This window comes from Panthera leo, chromosome D3 (assembly GCF_018350215.1).
Source record: "Panthera leo isolate Ple1 chromosome D3, P.leo_Ple1_pat1.1, whole genome shotgun sequence".
NCBI lineage: Eukaryota > Metazoa > Chordata > Mammalia > Carnivora > Felidae > Panthera > Panthera leo.
This window is the reverse complement of record NC_056690.1, coordinates 86,535,386-86,556,372: the sequence shown is the minus strand read 5'-3', so window position 1 is coordinate 86,556,372 and position 20,987 is coordinate 86,535,386. Positions and strand designations below refer to the sequence as shown.

At 40.6% G+C, this 20,987-nt stretch overlaps 1 protein-coding gene and 1 long non-coding RNA gene across 11 annotated transcripts in view; one reads left to right on the top strand and one right to left on the bottom strand.

Annotated features, from left to right (window-relative positions):
* Window positions 1–16,388, bottom strand: part of LOC122203208 — a 37,195-nt gene extending 20,807 nt beyond the window's left edge. The window contains exons 1-2 of the long non-coding RNA XR_006195085.1: window positions 15,838–16,388; window positions 6,272–6,384 (exon numbers count right to left, since the gene is read on the bottom strand). This is a non-coding gene — a long non-coding RNA (uncharacterized LOC122203208). The remainder of the gene's footprint in view (window positions 1–6,271; window positions 6,385–15,837) is intronic.
* Window positions 1–20,987, top strand: part of RTTN (rotatin) — a 161,698-nt gene that overhangs the window by 30,216 nt on the left and 110,495 nt on the right. For 7 of the 10 annotated variants that reach the window (XM_042909789.1, XM_042909790.1, XM_042909787.1 and 4 more), the window contains 7 exons: window positions 2,607–2,819; window positions 4,026–4,138; window positions 6,306–6,432; window positions 15,213–15,338; window positions 15,899–16,015; window positions 16,822–16,961; window positions 19,912–20,083. In XM_042909789.1, coding sequence (XP_042765723.1) covers window positions 2,607–2,819; window positions 4,026–4,138; window positions 6,306–6,432; window positions 15,213–15,338; window positions 15,899–16,015; window positions 16,822–16,961; window positions 19,912–20,083 — 1,008 coding nt within the window. Of the gene's footprint in view, window positions 1–2,606; window positions 2,820–4,025; window positions 4,139–6,305; window positions 6,433–15,212; window positions 15,339–15,898; window positions 16,016–16,245; window positions 16,334–16,821; window positions 16,962–17,203; window positions 17,488–19,911; window positions 20,084–20,987 lie in introns of those variants that run through there. The other 3 variants (XM_042909788.1, XM_042909796.1, XM_042909795.1) reach the window with 3 other exon arrangements.

Genomic DNA, 20,987 nt, shown 5'->3' with positions numbered 1-20,987 from the left:
TTTTTATCTAACAGTGGTGATGGATTTGCCCTGAAGTGGCTTCACTTTTAGTTCTGACTGACAGGTGAATAATGCTGATAAATGTAGGATGGCGGTCTTCAGTCTGTTGACTGTGATCAGTCCGCTGGACCATGCCACGATTCAACCTGAGACTGGAGCCTGGTGCTTTGAGTTGCTGAGATGAAGTTTCATGTGTAGGTATGGAGAGTGAAGATGTCAGAATTTCTTAGTGTTGGGGTGAAAAGAAAGAAAGGAAATTAATATTTATTACGTGAGTGAGATCTGCTAGACATCTGCTTGGCGCTGAATTCTCACATCAGCTGTTCTTACTTTTGTGACTAGAGTCAGAGAAAGCTCTTTTTAAACTAGAACACAGCACCTTTGGAGTTAGATCCGTGAGGCTTTAATATCTTGGCGCAGTGCCCAACTCCCAGTCTCCTTTGCTAATTCTTCTTTCTCTCTAACCTTTGAAAGGAATAGAAACCCAGGACTCACCCATTTGTGGTCTTTAAACAGCATCTGTTTGCCGACACCTCCTCGACTCATAGTTCCAGACCACATGTGTCACCTGAAGCGCAAACTCGTAGATTCAACATCCTTTTTGACATCTTCACTTGGGTGATGATCGATGTTTCCAACATCACGTGTCTCAACCCTAATTCTTCACTTCTCTGGTCTTTCTACGGTCTTGCCTCTCTGGGTGGATAGCACCTTCATTCTTCTGGTTGGTTGTTGATCAGGCAGAACACTTAGAGTCATCCTTGATTCCTGTCTTTTACGTACACCTGGATCCAGTCCCTCCACAAAATTTCTCATTTCTTCCTTGACATCTGTCTGGAGTCTGAACCCTTCTTGCTGTTCGCACCGTTGTCACCTGAGTTCGAGGCACCTTTCTTGCCTAGGTTGTTGCAACAGCTTCCTCATCTGTCTCTCATTTCCACCCTTGCCCTTTTCCGTCTGTTCCTGTAGGCTGCTCTTGATACTTGCTTGAAATTTCCCAGTGCTTCCCCAGGGGCAAGTCTTAAGATGACCCAGAGCCCTGCCTGATGTGTTCACCAGTGCCCTCAACCCCATCCCTCAGTGGTAACTGCACTGGCCTCCTTGTCTCTGGGCCTTTGTACTTGGAGTTCACTCTTCTATGGGTGCTTTTCTGCCAGAGATTCAAATCCACCCTATCAGAGAGGCCTTCCCTGCTGCTCTAGAGTGTAGCACTTGCCCCCCAGGTGGCTGTTCCTCTCCATCTTTCCCATCTCTTGTTGTTGTTGTTGTTTTCTGCCTTAGCACTTGCTGGCCACACCTGCTATCTTATGAAATATATCGATTTACTCTGCCTTCTCCACTGGAATGTTCCCTTCGTGAGGGTGGAGGTTCTGTTTGTTTCCTGCTGTGCCTCCAGGGTCTGGAATGACTCCTGGCATACTGTAGGGGAACATAGTAGGGGCCCAGCAAGTATTTGCTGAGTGAGCAAACCATAGGTGAGCAGATAATCTAGTTTGCCTCTCTTTTTCCCCCCTAAGAGAGTTCTTCACAGAATCATGAAATTTCTCTTGATTTTCTAATAGCTGCTGTCTTAATAGTTAGGGCTTTATTTCATGATTACATAGAACTAAAAATTTGATTCCTATAGTTTCTGATATTTATTTGGCAACTTTATTTGATTTTAGAAGCATCATTTAGCTGATTTAGCCCTTAATGTTAGATTTTCAGGCAGTTAATAATTATTCTTAAAATAGGATATGCATGAAATAAATGGTGACCAAGCCTGCCCTTTAATAAAGACAGCATTTCAGCCAAAGTAATAGGCTATGCCAAAAGATTTTCTCCAAACATTGAATTTTGAATCCTTTTTGTTTCCTTCATTCATAGAATCCTATCACCAAACTAGAATCATTAAAAAACAGAACCCAAAGAAACAGTTCTTTCAATTTTAAATCAATTGTTTTAAGGTTACAAAATGTATAATATTTCATTTGGGCATGTTAATTTTATACTAATTAAGGGTCACTCCTCTCTGAGTGTTTTAGAACTATGTAATTATTGTTGAATTTCTCCTTTCCCCTCTGAAATATGAACTAAACAAAAAATCAATTTCTGTTCAAATCAATCTATAGTTGTGTTTGATTTAGTGTTATTCAATTCAATATGTAGTTAATAAGCCCTGGGTTATGTGTTCAGCTTCAGTGGAGAAGTGCTCTTGTTTTCAGGACTTTATTGCATTATTCTGCAGATTTATGTGCACAGCATGAAATACTTAGATCAGAAAGCCTCCTGCCTTCAGTTTAGTAGCAGAGATATAAACAAGGTTCACGGCCTGGGGGGTGGGGAGAGTGACTCTGGTTGTTGGTTTGGGGAAGGAGGAACTATCCTGTGTGCCAGGCTTTTGGAAAGAGTTGAAATTTGGACTTGAGTTGTTTTGAGCAGAGAAAAATTACATTGAACAAGACATAGAAGTGAATGGTGTGTTAAGGAATAGAATTTTCTTTGGAGAAGCATAGACTTTGTGATAGACAATGATATAAATAAAAAGTTGAGCTAGCTATATTAAAATCATAGTCTACCATATTTTTCTAAAACAATTTTTAACTTTTGTTTTTTTATTCATTAAGGCAAGCCAGTTTTTACCAGAGCCTTTGTCAGCAGCATTATTTTTAGTTTCTTTGGACATGCCTATTTCTTTGGAATATCCAAATATTCACGAAGCTGTTGTGGCATATTTGGAACAGCTGAATTCTGAAAACTACAGTATTTATAAACGAACTGCGGAGGCTGTTTATTCAATCGAATGTACCTGTAACTTCCTGTCTGATGTTGGGAAGGAGGTAAAAAGTTCTGTTAATGTCTTTTAAATATTCTTTTGATAAAATATTTAGAAAACATAACCTATACTTTCAAACTGATGGACATATAACAATTGAATATTGGAGGTGAGATACATTATTATTGAGCGTTCATTTTTCAGATCAAGGTAAGTATATGATTTGTGTAAAGGTAAAATAAAGACTTTAGAATAATGATTGGTGTGCATTGATGAGACCCATTGGTTTTTGAAAAGGCAGTAATTATTATCAATGTCTTAATATTGAATAGAGAGTTCCTTTTTGAAGTGACTTACTGTGTGTGAACAGTGACAATTGACATAAACAACTATAAGGGCCATTTTAGTGCTTTCTGTAGACATATTTTTCCTTTAATATTTCATAGACTTATTACATACACAAAGAGCCTGATTTTTTATTAAATACAATAACGAGGTAGATTGTAAGGTAGAATGACTTTAGGTGCAGTGTTATGGCAAAGATTATGTATTGTTATTTATCCCTTTTAGAGATACTTTTAGGATATTTAGTATGTTGTCAGTAAAGGGGTTTATGAGTCTTAAAATAGACACTGACTAGAATTGTTGTTTACTGTTTGGAAGTACCAAAATGGGTCCTGAAGATCTAAAAAATTAGGAAATAAATTTTTATTCCTTTTGTTTCCTACAGTGGAAGTTATCTCAACCTCTTAGTTCTAATTTTCCTTTATTTACCTGTTATTTTTTCCTTTTGTTTTGCCATATCTCACTGCTGCTGGCTTCTTGTTTCTTCCGTGATAGAAGTTCAGATTGTCAAATTATTTCCGTGATATTCTGCATGGTCAGTTAATCATGATGTGTTGGTTGTCCTTTATGTTTGTAGAAGTGGTCAGCATGTAGAAGGGGAAGTGGATCATGAAATACACAAGTCCTGCTTTGAGTCTACAGTTAGTAGGGAGATAGGGCTACAAACTGTCAAAGAACGTGGCCACTCGATTGTAACTTTAAGCCTACTTGGAAGTGAAAAATAGTCTCTTGTGGCATTTAGCTAGGAATTTTCCCCCCTAAGCTGACATTTTTAGTTTGCTTGTTAGGAAAGTGGACTTAAGTAAATGTGAACAGTCTCAGGGTCTTTGAATGATCTAATTTCTTGAAGTTGCTTAGTTAGCTGTTGAGAATTCTACTGTACATGAACTTGACATTTACTGTTCCCTTCTGCTGTTTTTTTTAGGGAGAGAAGAATCTCTTAGAATTAGTGGAGCTGGCAGACCAAGCCTTGCAAAGCTTTTCCTATCATCAGCATTTCCCCCTAATAAAGGAAATCATCTGCATGTGTTCAAAGATGTAATACTCGCTTTCTTGATATGATTATATTATTATAGGATATATTGTGTATGTGTGCACTTAGGAACAATGAAAACAGAACTGGCCTTAATTTTTACTGTTTTTTAATTAAAATTGTTTTTATGTATGTTTGACCTCTGAACTGTATATGTATAGCTGCATTAGGGCAGTTAACTATTTTATAGGGTAAACTTTAAAAATACCATGCCTATAATCAAAATGAATTATCCCTGGATTTTTATACATTTGTTTTGGTGTCCATCCAAACCAAGTATTCAAGCATATTTGTTTATTTGTCTCTAAAGTTTTGATTAATAACTTAAAATGAGGGTTTTTAAATGTAAGTTTCATTGCTTCCTACTGTTTTCCTATATGGATTTTTAGAATGTGTCATGCACTGTTTATTTTGAAGACATTGGAGCAGATTCCTATTTAGAATTTAGGGTCTTCATTGCTTTTGGAAGGAGTAAATTCCATGATGATAAATATTGATTAAGTATGGGATTTATTTATTTATTTATTACCTCACATAGTCACTATGTTTGTGTGTGTGTGTGTGTGTGTGTGGTAAGAACATTTAAGATCTGTTTTCTTAACAAGTATCAAGGATACAATACAGTATTATTAACTCTAGTCCTCATAGAGTACATTAGATCTCCAGAATGTATTCATTCTGAATAACTGAAACTTTGTACCTTTTGAACAACATCTCCCTATTTCTCCTATTCCTCAGTCCCTGGTCACCACCATTCTACTCTCTGCTTCTATGAGTTTGACTTCTTTAGATTACACATGTAAATGAGATTATGCCGTGTATTTGTCTTTTCTGTACCTGGCTTAAGTTACTTAGCCTAATGGACTCCTGCTTCATCTGTGTTGTCACAAATGATAGGATTTCCTTTTTTTTTTTTTAAGTCTGAATAATGTTCCATTGTATATATACACCACATTTTCTTTACTTGTGTATCCATTAATGGACACTTGAGTTGTTTCCATATATGGTTACCCTTGAATGATACAGGTTTGAACTGCGAGGGTAATGCAGATTTTTTTTTTCTTTTTTTTTTAAATGTTTTATTTATTCTTGAGAGAGAGAGAGAGAGAGACAGAGCATGAGTGAGGAAGGGGCAGAGAGAGAGGGAGACACAGAATCTGAAGCAGACTCCAGGCTCCAAGCTGTGAGCACAGAGCCCGACGTGGGGCTCGGACTCACAAGCTGTGAGGTCATGACCTGAGCCGAAGTCGGACGCTCAACCGACTGAGCCACCCAGGCGCCCCAGATTTTTTTCAATAAATATGTGTATACTACTGTAAATGTCTTTTCCCTTATGATTGTTCAAACTTTTTTTCCTCTAGCTTACTTTATTATAAGAGTACAATGTATAATGCATATAACGTACAAAATATGTATTATTGGCTGTTAAAATTATTGGGAAGGTTTCTGGTCAACAGTAAGCTATTAGTAGTTAAGTTTTTGGGGAGTCAGAAGTTATACATGGATTTTTAACTGCATAGAGGTTGGTGCCCCTAACCCTTGTGTTGTTCAGAGGTCGACTGTATTGGCTGTTATGAGTAATACTAGGATGAACATGGGAGAACAGATATTTCTTTGCGATACTGATTTCATTTCCTTTGGATTCATAATGAGAAGTGGGATTGATGGATCATATAGTAGTTCTATTTTTAATTTTGAGGAAACACTGTACTGTTTTCCATAATGGCTGTATCAGTTTACATTCCAAATATGGGTTTTTAAAGACTTGTATGGGTACTTTAAAAAAAATATTTTTTGATATTTATTTTTGAGAGAGAGAAAGATAGAACATGAGCAGAGGAGGAGTAGAGAGAGGGAGACACCATCTGAAGCAGACTCTGAGGTGTCAGCACAGGGCCTGATGTGGGGCTTGAACTCACGAACCGTGAGATCACAACCTGAGCTGAAGTCGGACGCTTAACCAATTGAGCCACCCAGGCACCCCTTGGGTACTTTTTAAGAGAATATTTTCTGCCTTGAAACAAGTGCTTGGATAGATATTAATATTGGGTTAGTTAAATAAGATCCCACTTGGAGGAACTGGAGTAGGAAGAAACCCTTTCCAATATTCTTTTCAATCTCTTTAGTAACTCGCTTACCTTAGATGTCTTGGATGTTTTACCTTTTTACCAGCTGGAAATCTGCACAGGCCAGTCCATTACTTCAAGGAGAAAGTCAGAAGGTGTTTCTTCGAATGTTATCTCACCCATTACTGCAAGTGAAAGTTGAAACTTACAACTGCTGTTTGGAAATTATTAAGGTGGGTTTTTTGGGTTTTGTTTTGTTTTGTTTTTGGTGGGGAGAGCAAATAGTGGGTTTTCTTTCTTTCTTTCTTTCTTTCTTTCTTTCTTTCTTTCTTTCTTTCTTTCTTTCCCTTTTTTAAATAGCATTTTATTTTTCTTTTAAAGTAGGCTCCATGCCCAATGTGAGGCTTGAACTTATAACCCTGATATCAAGAGTCGCATGCTCTATCTGCTGAGCCAGCTGGCGCCATTGGGTTCTCTTACTAAAAATCTAAAATTAGGGAGGTGCCTGGATGGCTCAGTTGGTTAAACATCTGGCTTCGGCTCAGATCGTGGTCTCGCAATTTGTGAGTTTGAGCCCAGCGCCGGGCTCTGTGCTGACAGCTCAGAGCCTGGAGGCAGCTTCAGATTCTGTGTCTCCCTCTGTCTCTGCTCCTCCTCTGTTTGCACTCTGTGTCTCTCTGAAAAATAAATAAACATTAAAAAAAAGCCAAAACTCTAAAATTAGGGACGCCTGGGTGGCTCAGCCGCTTAATCCTCCAACTCTTGATTTTGGCTCCAGTCATGATCTTACAGTTTTTGACTTTGAGCCCCACACCGTACTCCACACTGACAGTGTGGAGCGTTCTTGGGATTCTCAATCTTTCTCCCTCTCTCTCTGCCCCTCCCCCACTCTCTTTTTCTCTCTCTTCTCTGTCAAAAATGAATTAAAAAACTAAATAACTCTGTGTAGAAAAAGCATGTGATAAAATACAGCATCCTTTCTTGATAAAAACCCTCAAGAAAGTAGGGACAGAAAGATTGTACCTCAAAATCATAAAGGCCATTTACAAAAGACCTACCACTAATATCATCCTCAATGGAGAAAAACCGAGAGCTTTCCCCTTAAGGTCGGGAACATGACAAAGATGTTCCCTCTCACCACTGTTATTCAAGTGGTGGTGAATAGGGCTGGAAGCCCTAGCTTCAGCAATCAGATAACACAAAGAAATAAAAGGCATCCATATTGGCAAGGAGAAAGTCCAACTTTAGCTCTGCAGATGACCTGATACTCTGTGTGGAAAACCCAAAGACTTCACTAAAAAACTGCTAGAACTGATAACATGAATTCAGCAAAGTCGCAGGATATAAAATCAATGCATAGAAATTGGTTGCATTTCTATACACCAATAATGAAGCAGCACAAAGAGAAATCAAGGAATTGATCCCATTTATAATTGTACCAAAACCCATAAAATACCTAGGAATAAACCAAGCCAAAGAGGTGAAAAATCTATATACTGAAACTCTAGAAAGCTTATGAAAGAAATTGAAGAAGACACACACACAAAAGTGGAAAAATATTCCATGCTCCTGGATTGGAAGAACAAATATTGTTAAAATGTCGATACTACCCAAAGCAATCTACATATTCAGTGCAATCCCTATTAAAATAACACCAGCATTCTTCACAGAGCTAGAACAAACAATCCTAAAATTTGTCTGGAACCAGAAGAGACCCCAAATAGCCAAAGCATTCCTGAAAAAGAAAACCAAAGCTGTAGGCATCACAATTCCAGACTTCAAAGATGTAATCATCAAGACGGTATGATAATGGCACAAAAACAGATCAATGGAACAGAATAGAGAACCCAGAAATGGACCCACAAATGTATGACCAACTAATCTTTGACAAAGCAGGAAAGAATATCCAATGGAAAAAAGATGGTCTCCTCAGCAAATGGTGTCGGGAAAACTGGACAGCGACATGCAGAATGAACTTGGACCACTTTCTGATACCATACACAAAAATAAAGTCAAAATGGATGAAAGACTTAAATGTAAGGAAACCAACAAAATCCTGGAGGAGAAAACAAGCTACTTTGACCCCTTTGACCTTGGCCGCAGCAACTTCTTAACATGTCTCTGGAGGCAAGGGAAATAAAAGCAAAAATGAAATATTGGGACCTTGTCAAGTTTAAAAGCACAGCGAAGGAAACAATCAGCAAAACTAGAAGGCAACCAATGGAATGGAATTTGCAAATGATATATCAGATAAAGGGTTAGTATCCAAAATCTATAAAGAACTTATTAAACTCAACACCCAAAAAACAATCCAGTGAAGAAATGGGCAAAAGCATATATAGACACTTTTCCAAAGAAGAAATCCAGATGGCTAATAGACCTATGAAAAAATGCTCAACATCACTCATCATCAGGGAAATATGAATCAAAACCACCATTAGATACCATCCTACAGCCATCAGAATGGCTGAAATTAACCACTCAGGCAACAACAGATATTGGTGAGGATGCAGAGAAAAAGGATCTCTTTTGCACTGCTGGTGGGAATGCAAACTGGTGCAACCTCTCTGGAAAACAGTAGAGGTTCTTCAAAATATTAAAAATAGAACTACCCTACGACCCAGCAATTGCACTGCTAGGTAGTTACACAAGGGATACAGGTGTGCTGTTTGAAAGGGCACATGCACCCCAATGTTTATAGCAGCACTGTTGACAATAGCCAAAGTATGGAAAGAGCCCAAATGTCCATCAATGGATGAATGGATAAAGAAGATGTGGTATATATGTACAATGGAGTATTGTCAATCAAAAAGAATGAAATCTTGCCATTTGCAACTATGTGGATGGAACTGGAGGGTATTATGCTAAGCAAAATTAGAGAAAGATAAGTATCATATGACTTCACTCATATGAGGAATTTAAGATACTAAACAGATGTACATAAGGAAAGGGAAGCAAAAATAATATGAAAACAAAGTGGGACAAAACATAAGAGATTCTTAAATATAGAAAAGAAACAGAGGGTTGCTGGAGAGGCTGTGGGAGGGAGGATGGGCTAAATGGGTAAGGGGCATTAAGGAATTTACTCCTGAACTCGTTGCACTATATGCTACCTAACTTGGATGTAAATTAAACAGTAAATAAATTAATTAAAAAGACATTTATGTTGTGTTAATGATGGGAGTATTGTAAGAAAATGATTTCTGTCATGTGTTCAAAAGTGATTTCTATGCTTAGGAAAAAATTTAGGTTATTTGGCTTAAATGTTTTAGTGTTAGCTATAGTACTATTTTTCTTTTGAAGAAAATACTTTCATTTTTAAGTTATAAAATATTTCAGCATAGAGTAGTACATAAAATATTAACTATTTCAATATTGCAAAGAACGTTGTACATAGATCAGTACTGAAAGATACATGTTACTGTGTACTCTTGAAAATGTACTCTTATATTCATCATTCTTGTAAATACTAACTGGATAAAACAAATGTTTACATTTTGCCAGTTTTGCTTCTAACCCTCTTTTATTCAGAGAAATAAAAATATTAGTTATAACTGAAGCTTCTTTCCTTTTTCCTCTTCTTTCATCCACCAAGACAACCACTCTTACATAATTGGTGTTTGTCCATATATATATTTGTACTATGTATGTATGTCTTTATAAATAATGTATGCAACTGTTTTTTCTGCTTAAAAAAATATATAATTTCATAGTGTACATATGTTTTTGCTGCCTTATGGCTTTCATTTAATGGTAGGACTCAGATCTTACCAATTCATTCTTCTTAACTGCTCTTTAGATTGAAAACACTTTTTATTGATACATATTTAGGTTCAGTCTACTTTTTACTGAAATATTTTTTTCAGTATTTTCATTGAAGGTCTGTAACTGTTAGTACATGTGTTTGAAAATGCCTTGATTTTACCTTATTCCTGAGTGATAGTTTAGGTGGATAGAGAACTATTTAGGTCTATTGCTGTTTTTCCGTAGCACTTTGCCAATAGTGCTTTGTTTGGCTTCTATCATTGTTGAGAAGTCTGCTATCAGTTAAATTATAATTTTCTTTTTTTGTTGTTTACTTGTTTTTAAGATCTTTTCCTTGTCTCCGGTGTTCTACAGTTTCATTACAGTGTGTCTTTGTGTACATTTTTTATTTATCTTGTTTATCACTCTTTAGCCAAAAGGCTCATATCTACCTTCATTTCTGGATAATTCTTAATCACTGCTGTTTCCTTATCCTTACTGTTCTCTCCAAGTAGAACTCTCATTAGATCTAGGTAGACCTCATTTTACTCTTTGTGTCTTTTAAGTCCTCTTTCCCATTTTCTGTGTCTTGTTTTGATTTGGTTGGCTGGGATTCCTCAGTGCAGTCATTCAGGATGCTAATTCTTTCCTCACCCATGTCTAATTTGCTTTTTAAAATTTGTAGTAAAATATACAGGACACAAAATTTACCATTTAATCATTTATAAGTGTACAGTTAAGTGTCATCAAGTACATTCACATTGTTGTGCAACTGTCATCATTACCCATCTCCAAAACTTAACTTCCCAAATTGAAAGTCTGTACCCATTAAACAATAACTCCCCACTCTCCCTCCCCCCGGCCCCTGGTAGCCAACATTCTGCTTTCTGTCTGAATGAGCCTGCACTAGGTACCTCATGTAAGTGGAATCAGTGTTTGCCTTTTTGTGTCTGGTTTTTTTTTTTTTTTTTTTTTTTTTGAACTTAGCATGATGTCTTCAAGGTTCATTTATGTTACAGCATATATCAGAATTGCATTCCTTTTTAAAGGCTGTATAATACTCTTGCATGTAAATACCACATTTGTTGACGTGCCACCCTCTGTTCAAGAAGATTTGGGTTGTTTCCCTCTTTTGGCTATTGTGAACAGTGCTTCTTTGAACATGGGCATACAGATATCTGTTTGAGTCCCTGCTTTTATTTCTTTTGAGTGTATATCCAGAAGCAGAATTACTGGATCATGTGGTAGTTCTATTTTTAATTTTTTGAGGACCTGCCATGCTGTTTTCCATTGTGGCTGCACCATTTTACATCCCTACCAGTAGTGCATAATGCTTCCAGTTTCTCTGCACGGTCCCCAACAGTTGTTATTTTTCTGTTTTTTCTTTTTTAAAATATATATGTATTTTTTAAAGTTTATTTATTTTGAGAGAGAGAGAGCATGCATGTGCGTGTGGGCGAGGGGCAGAGAGAGAGGAAGAGGAAATCCCAGGCAGGCTCCATGCTCGGTGTGTGAAGCCGGACACAGGGCTTGATCCTATGAACCGAGAGATCATAACACAAGCCAAAATCAAGAGTCCAAGGTTTGGATGCTTAACTGAGTGAGCCACCAAGCAAGTGCCCTTGTTTTTCTTTTTTATAAATAACATCCATCTTTAACTCATCATTGTTGCTTTTAATTTATTCATCAAGTTTTAGATTTTGCTTATTCCATTTTTCATTACTATACTTTTTTAAAAATATTTTTTTAATGTTTATTTATTTTTGAGAGATACAGTACAAGCAGGTGAGGGGCAGAGAAGGAGGGAGACAGAGGACCCAAAGCAGCCTTTACACTGATAGCACAGAGTCTCATGGGGGGCTTGAACTCAGGAAGCGTGAGATCATGACCTGAGCTGAAGTTGGAGGCTCAACTAACTGAACCACCTAGGCGCCCCTCTTTGCTTCTTTTTTTAACTCATTCTTTTCATAATAGTCTTTCATTTTCTTCTTTTGTTTCTTTGAAAATTTTAAACATACTAATTTTATAATCTTATTTAGATCATCCTATTACATAGAATGCTTTCATTTATTATGGCTATTGAATCTCTTATGTTGTTGTTTTCAGCCAACCGGTGATGTGATTTTTGATTGTAAGGTTATCTTTGGCAGGTAGTTTATACTTGGGGAATCTTATATTCTGTAGACAGTGGTTTTATAATTACTTCTGCCTTGTTTCCATGGATTTGACAGAGTTGATACCATAGCCTGGAGGGGCTTGTTAGGAAGTTATATCTTCATTTAATATGTTGAAATACTCATCAAAAGAACCAGTTGAGAGGGAAAGGTAGAGGGTGACAAGTGGCTAATTAGGAGAAGCTAGTGCCTTTGAAAGTTGAAGGCATTGGGATCTAGAATCTTGATAGCTAACTGAACTTAGGTGGGCTTAGGTGGAGCAGCAAGTTGAATTGTATATTCTCTTTGAGATTGAGAGTAAGTGGTATTTGCAATGTGTTTGAAATGACTGATATGAGTAGAAGTTTGATATAATCAAATAGAAGGATTTGGGGGTTGCAATGAGAGCCCAGTTGATTGTCTTAATAATCTTGTTAGTGAAACAAATCTTCTTTGCATACTTATCTTTGGCTAGCTGTTTGTGGTTTTGGAGACTGTGAACATCTGGATCCACGGAGCATTGTGGTTTTTCCTTGAGGATGGGAGGGAAGGCCTTTGGTGAAAGTAAGCTGAGTAGCTGAAGTGATAGCCCATGGAATCAGAGGAAGTAAAGGCCAGAGGGAAGGAAGTAGTTAGGATTATACACTGGAGGTCACGGGAAATAGTATGTTACAAAGTGTTAAGCAAGGTAGAAACCTGTATTTGTGATTTTAGAAGGAAAACAAGCGAAAGGTAAGTTGAAGTGTTCTGAGATATCGGGCAGGTAATGTTATTGAGATGAGGAGGTCAAGAAGCTGAGCTCCATATGCGTGGGATAGTTCTTACACTCAGAAATTTAGAATAGTGGAATTGGCTTTGATGTTCAGATATTTGAAATGGATTTTAAATAATTCCTTGAAATGCCTTGCCAACCATTATAAAGCTTTGAATTTTATTCTAAATACAGTGAGAAGCTATGAATGATTTTATGCAGGAAATTGATTTGATCTGATTACCTTTTTTAAAAAGATCACTCTTCCTATTGTGTGGAGAATCGATTGTCAGGGGTCAAGAGCGGAAGCCAAAAGGCCAATTCCACTGTAGTGGCCCCAGTGAGATACGATGATGTGGTGGAGATGCTGGGAAGAAAATGAATTCAGGATACATGACGGATGTAGAGCTGGTTGGTCTACTGGTAATGGGAGTAGGGTATAGAAAGCATCAAGGAGGAGTTCTGGGGTTTGGGATTTAGTAATTGGATTGATCATATTGTCCCCAGCATTGGATTGTGGGTTGGATAGAATTATTTTGAATGTGTTAAATTTGAGATGCCTTTTTACATGTAAGTGGAGATGCTAAGTAGATGGTTGAATATAATAATAATAATGCCAGTTATATGATGGTGGCAATAATAATGATAACAATTAACATTTATTCTGTATATCAGGTACTTTTATAAATGTATTCCCTACTTTAATCTTCATAACACTATAAGGTATGTATTCTCTCTTGAAAAAACAGAGATGCTATGAACTTGTCCAAGGTCTAGAAGTAGTAAAACTGGACTTTGAACCCGGACAGTCTGACTCCTAAACTCTATTCTTAAGCTTTGCACCAAACTGTCTCTGGAGTGTGGAGCCCAGACTAGTTGTAAAATTTCGAGTCATCAGCACAGAGATGGTGCTGAAAGCCACAAGGCCAAGTTGGGTCATCTGGTGAGAGACTGGGGAGAGGCCATCTAGGGTCTAACCAGATGGAAGGTGGGCACAGCAGGAGCCAGCAACAGAAATACAGAAGTGTCTGAGAGGAGAGGGGAGTATGGTATCCTGGGCGGAGTCAAATGACAACAGGGATGAACGCATTGGGTTCAGTGTCACGAAGTTGACAGGCGGCTTCTGTGGGGTGATGGGGCCTGAGGTCCTGCTGGTGTGGGTGGAGGACAACCTGGGAGTGAGCACATAGAGGCCTAGGACTTGTGCTGTGTTGCGATGGAGAGCTGGAAGATGGACTGGTAGCAGCAGGGGCATATTAGATCCGGGGACCCTTAGAGCATGTGACAGAGTCACAGGACTAACCCTGGAAGAAGAGGAAGTAAAGGTGCTGGAGAAGAAGACACAGGTGCAGGAACTGTGCAGGAACACAGGTACAGGAACAGGTGTTAGGAGGACAGCTAGGATGCAGGTTACGGGCAGGATTGGTCTTGGATGGGATTCTAGTGCTTTTTTGTTTGGCATAAAGACCAGTGTAGGTAAGTTGATATGTATTTAGTGATGAGAGAAGAAGGGTGTTTCATTAAGGATCGCGTCTTATTCCCATTAAGAAACTGAAGGTCAGAGAGTTTAAGTGTTTTGAGGAAGTAAGTGACAGAGCTTTTCTTAAACCATAAGCCAAGGCTATGCTCTTTCAAAAGCTCAGAATATACAGTTGCTGTCTGGCATGAAGTTAAAATTTAAAGAGAAAAAATATGTATAAATACGTGTGTGTATATGTACGTATGTGTATGTATAACTTTTTGACCTCTGAATTATTGGTAGTGGTTAGGAAGTAGAATTTTGCAGAGCAAAGAAAATTTCATTTCTGAGAGTCACTGTGGATTTTATGTTTACCTTTTTATATTGTATTTAAATTCTGTTAATATTTCAGGGAGCTTTTTTCCCCTCTGCCATCTTAGGCAGTCCCTAAGAAAATAGTGTTCTCTAGCTCCGATTGAGAAAAGAATTTGTGATAATGAGTCTGAGAGACAGTACGCAGTCAGTACTTGTATTCAGTGATGTATTATCAATATATTGATGATAAATATCCTGCATATATATTGTCCTCCCTTTCTCCCAAAACTTCAAGTCTGTTTTCATTTGAATTTTGTTTTTCTTCCTCAAACCTCAGTAAGCAAAATATAAACACCCTGGGATAAGTTTGTTATGTTATTTTTTTATGTTTATCATTATGAAAACTGCTTGTTGGCAGAGAGTAACATAACACGCGTATCATGTAGACTCAAAAGCTCAGGCAAGAGAACTTTTTTTTCATCCTCTATTAGGTAAAAGAAAAGTTTCAATGAAGTGAAAAAGTGTCAACAGAAGAAAGAGGAGTCCTTTGGAGAATTAGTGTCACTGAATTTTTTTAAAACTATTTTACAGGAATGTTTAGGTGTCCATAATGTCACTAAACCTGTGTCTTCACTTTGTAATGGAATTCATTTTCTACTTCACCCGAAAGTTCTGTATGAAATCTCTGCATTTGGCATTCAGGAACCCAAAAATGAGGTATGGCCATGTTAAGAGTAAATGCAAAAGACAAATATAATTATACTCAGTTAAATGAAGATAATATTGTAATATAAGTAGATAGTGTGATGAGAAGCTGAAAAGAAACTTGCTTTTGATGTATGGGTTTAGTTGCGGTGTTATTTACATAAAAAGAAATGTTAAGGAAAATGTGAGAATCAAAATATAGGACATACTTGTTCTCAAAGAATTCAGATGAAGCTGTTTATGTTTTTCATGTAGGCTACGAACTGTACAGCAGTTATGGCAAGCAGGTTGTATTATGAGGGAACATTGCATTGAATGGAAGAAAAATATACCTTAAATGTAAAACAAAAACAAAAACAAAAAACACAAAACCACAAGGAAATCCTTATCGTTAGGGAGGAAGACGGGTTGAGACCAGAATGTAAGGTGAAGCAGCGGAATGTGAAATTTGAAGGAAGGGACGTTAATTGGAGCGCCTTCCCAGATTTTACACAGAGTTACGGGCACATACGGTGACTTAGCGGGAGACCTCACTTCGTTAGGTTCTTTGATCGTGTCGTCTCGTCGGGCAGGTGAACGCCGCTGCCAAGGCCATTCTGATGTATCTGCTGCAGGGACGACTGATGATGACAGCGGCGACCTGGAGCAAGTTCATTGAGTCTCTGTGTCCTGTCATTCCCGTGCTGCAGGTACTCGGAGCGGTTCCCCACTTCCCGTCCCGTTTGTCTGGCGTCGAGCGTGACTGACGGAAGCACGTGCACACAGCAGAGCTGTCACGTGGCGAGGGAGATTGGGGGGGGGGGGGGGCGAGCAGGGCGCGGTGGTAGCTCCTTTGCGCGCGTGCACTTCACGTACCCGGCCGGGGCGGGGGGTGAGAAGCGAGGAGCAGGCGTGTGGCACCGACCGAAGCCCGGAACGCGGCCTTCCGTGGAGGCTCTCGGGCACGGCTCGCGGGGCTTTGGAAGCACGTGGTGTGTAACGAGACTTGCCTGGTGACTTCCATCCCTGTACGTACGGGACTTCGATTAACAGGTTCTGGGGAACAGGCTTTTCCGGCACTCGTGCTGGGTGATGGAGGGGGAGAAGCGAGGGGATTGGGGTCCCCCACCCCGGGGTTCCCCCCCCCCCCCCCCCGCCACCCCGCTGTCTGTGGGTGAGAAAGTGGCTGGGCAGCGCCATTCTGGGAACAGCCCTTGCGGAGAGGCGGCCCTTCGAGTCTGCGTCCTCCGCGGGAGGTGCCACAGTCAGGGCCTTGGAAAACAGAGGAATGGCGGGCGTCGGGGGAGTCGGCCCATTCTCCTGAAGTTCCGCAGTGTTATTTTTAAGCGCAGCTTTATGTAAGCTTCTCGCGTCATGCTGCCAAGTGAGTCCTCGGCCGAACTGAAGGAAGTCCGGGGGCTGCTCGACGGGCCTCCGCAGTTCTTCTTTCCAAGTTAAAAAGTCGAGCGGCATGTGTCCAGCAAACGGTCACTTCCCCTTCTCCGAAATCCGTTAGGGCTACGCGGACACGGAAGAGCCTCTGGGAAAGTGCGTCCTCCTCCTGAGCAGAGCGAGCCCCGAGGCGGACGAGGGGGCCCTCCCCGGCACCGCGCACCTGAGGGCCCTGCTGCGGCTGCTGCTCGTGAAGAAGCCGCCGTGAGTACAGCCGCGCGCTCCCGGGCTGCGCCTGCGCCGAGAGCGGGGACCGGGGGGGGGGGGGGACGGCGGGGGGGGCCCTCGGTGTTGCGTCCTTCTGACGCAGGGGAGAACCAACGAAGGTGAAGGGAGAGGGAAGGGAAGCTGCGTTCCCGGAGCGTCCGCAGAGGCGGCTGGCCTCGCTGTGGGACCGCTCCGGGTGCCGGCGCCGCCACGTGCCGTTGCTGGGGCTGTGGGCCGCCGCTGAGCCGCGGGGACGCGCGCGCGGTGCCTCCTCAGGAACCGGCACCCGGCTTGGCTCCGCGGGCGGGCGCTGGGAAAAGCAGGCCTCGGTCAAAGGGTAGCGGCCCGCTTGACCGAACACCAGAGTGAGCAGGCGTTTGTCCTGGCCTTTGGGAAGCTGGAAAAGTGTTCTTTTCCCCACCAGTAGTGTTACGTGCCGTTGAAACCAAACGAGAAGAAGAAAAATGCACTGTCGTCTCGCCCTCTCTGCCAGTGCCCCGTGGATGTTTCTGGTGCTGTTTAGGTAACAGGGGTTAGGTTTTCCCTCACTGAGAAGAGGTCAAGGCTTGCAGAGCCGGTTGACAGGCCGGGAGGGCCAGATGTCCTTTTGACGGTGGATGATTTTGCTTCACTCAAACCTCGCGTCCCGATAATGCAGGAGCTTATTTGTAGGCAGATGATCAGACCGAGAACGCCGGAAGTAGGCGGATATCGTCTAACAGGCCCAGAGAACGCAGGGAGGGAAATCAAGAGAAGAGACAGAAGCACCTTACAGCCCAGACATCAAGTTCGGTAGACTTAAGTGATGCAGGCAGAGGGCGAGTTGAGCTGTGCTCCGCAGGGGCCGGCCTCCACAGGGCTGGGGGTGCCTTTTTAAGGGGCTCCTGCAGTACGCCACACCCGCAGATTTGGTGATTTCACACAACGGAAGTTTGTTTCCCGTGCACCTTCGGAGGCCCGGAGGCCCCGGGTCAACAAAGACTGACTTGATCGGGCAGGACATTCCGAGCACGTAGAAATCCCCTCCCCGGAGCCCACCGCCAGCCCAGACCGCTCTCCCAGTAAGGCAATTCTCGGTCACTCGGAACTCAAAACACTTTGAATTACATACTTGTTCTCATCCGGTCAGTTCTACCCTGTCCCACCAGCCCCTAAGCTCCACGTAGGCCGGAACCCTGTCCACCAGCTGATGTTTATGTCCTCGGAACTTCCTAGAGTACTTTGGACATAAATCCGCTCAAAACCTGTTTGTTGAAGGAAATAGATGGAATAACTGGACTCTGGCGCCACATGCGAAACCTAAAAAGACGCTAAATTTCGTACTAGAGGAGATGCATACGTATATGCTTTCCACATTCCACTCCAGTTTTCCACATTTCCACTCCACTCCACTTCTCACTGGGAGTTGTGCCTGTCCCTAAACTGACAGCCCCAGAGTTTAATACAGGTGGCGTTGGCCTGGGGCGAAGGCAGCAAAGCAAAGGAAGAGCTTCGTGTAGGTAGCTAGCTGTTCCAACAGCACATGGTAAAGGGCGAAGGTTTGCCTGACTTCCCACGCCATCTTGGAGTAGATATTAGTACTCTGGAGGTGGTATCTATTAATAATATTACTGTAAGTTTCTGCTTTCTGTTAGATTTGGCAAGTACTTATTGATGTCACCTGTGTGCCTAAGAGCTGTGGCAGGTCGTGGGAACATGACCACGCACGGCGTGAGCGCGGCACTGCCCGTACAGAATTGGATGTGCAACTGGGGGGAGAGCATTTGCCAGTTACACTTTATTATTAGTTGTAATGATGCAAGATGAATGTTACGATATAGGAACTTCAGGGTGACGGGACCACACACAGCAAGGTGACCCAGCCTTGGCCGCAGGAGGGAGGTCTCCCCGAATACGCAGGTCTTAACTCTTGTTTTATAAGCTATACTTAAAACCCAGAACTTGGAACTTGGATTACTCGCTTACAGTTTGCCCAGTTTTTATATAGTTCAGGAACCTGTCAGAGTAGTGATAGATACCTGGTTGTCTCACTGTCTCTCAACTCAGTGTCCTTTGTCTACTTGATGGTGTTTTGTTTTTTCCATTTTGTTGTCTAATGGCATGCAATATCTAGTCTTTTCTTGAAATCTCCCACCTGGCCACTGAAATGACCTTAATTCTAATCCATTCCAGATAAAACAGAATTTTGATGGGAATCACAAATATTTACATTTTCTTATTTTTTTTTTTTTATTTATTTTGACAGAGAGGGAAGGGGCAGAGAGAGGGAGAGAGGGTGAGAGAGAATCTCAAGTGGGCTCCACGCTCCTAACACAGAGCTTCACATGGGACTCAGTCTCACAACCCGAACCATGAGATCGTGACCTGAGCTGAGGTCAAGAATTGATCGCTTAACTGACTGAGCCACCCAGGCACCCCTGCGTTTCCTTATTTGAGAAGAATCTGTTTAACCCGTAATATAAGAACGGTTTCATATATTGTTAAGACATCACATTTTAGTTATTAATGTGATTACTTTCCTGGAGGTTTGACCTAATGTTTGTACTCTGTTCATGAGTCTGTGATAATTTTTGATTTTGAGCTAGATCACTGGACTTGGAATCAGGAGTTAGGGTTGTAATTTGCAGGTTAATGTACTGCAGTTGACTATGGTGTTGATAATGGACTGTGAAGTTGACAGTCTCAGTGAGTCTGTCTCTTCATTTGTAACTGTAACTTTATTGATTCCTTACTTCTGATGTTTATTTATAAATATAAAATTGAAAAAATAATTGTGGTTGTGCACCAAAAGTTTTAATAGAAAAGTAAAGTACCATTGTTAGTAATGTCAGTATAAGCATGGCTAATTATTGTGTTGATATACAATAATGCTTTGTGGTTGTAGGCTTTTAAAATTTATAGGCATTGTATATTACAAAACGTTGATTGGAACACTTTGTTTCTTTAGGGTCCGTTCACTAGCATTAAAGCTTTTAGCGTGCCATCTTACAAGGGAAGACGGGGCTCATGTAAAGCGCCCTTCAATAGATGCCAGACTTCTCTCCAGAGTTACTAATTTATTTATCGTGAAGAAACCTATTGAACTCAAATTGGATGACAGAAAAGAACTGATTATTAAGGTGAACATAACTTTTGAGTTTCTCATTTTGTGCTTACTTGCTATATTTGTATATCACATATTTTATGTTACATTCTTCAGTTGGTTTATGCATCTGAGAACAGGTGCTAGCTACCTTCAAGTGTGGTTATTCATGGTAGTTTGAAGTTGTCTTCTGCTTTATCTGGCTTCTGGATACATTTGTTTATTGAACAAATATTTCTTGGATTTCTTCAGTGCCTACTACATGCCTGGCTTTATATCCTTTTCATTTAATATATATGCTGGAAATGCAAATTAATTAGAATAATAATTTAAATATAATATAAGGTTAACACAGTGGAAAGAAATTCTGTGGTGACTCTTAAAAACAAATGCTACTGACGTAAAAAACTATCGGAAATTCTTCTTGTTCTTATGTTCAAAATAGCCTCTAAGCCAAAAGGAGACCATTCCCATGACAAAAGTTATCAGCCTCTTCCTTGCAAGAGGAAAAAAGTAATACGGGTGGCAAAGGGACTTCTTAAATGTCATAGTAGTTCTGGGATTTTGTTGTTGACCTCTTTTCTAAATCTTTGGCTCTTTCTGTACCTCCAGAGGTGTAGCGCCCAACTCCCCATCATTAGTCAAGACTGTACCCACGCCGTCCGGGATCAGTGCAGCAGTAGATGAAGGAAGCTGTTCGTTATCATCATTGATTCATTCCTGTGCTTGATAGCTTCTCTTGTGGCTTCAAGTATACGGTCTATCAGTTTTTATTTAAGTTTAGGCTAGCCCCCCAGAGCCTGTGGTAGTATTGTACAGCCCCAGGTAATACAGTGGAGTTTTTAAATGGGGAAGCACATACAGTGTTCTTCTAACCTAAGCATCTGGGGCCATGTGACAGCCCTCGCAGGAGGATTGTCGCCTCGACCTGCCTTGACCCC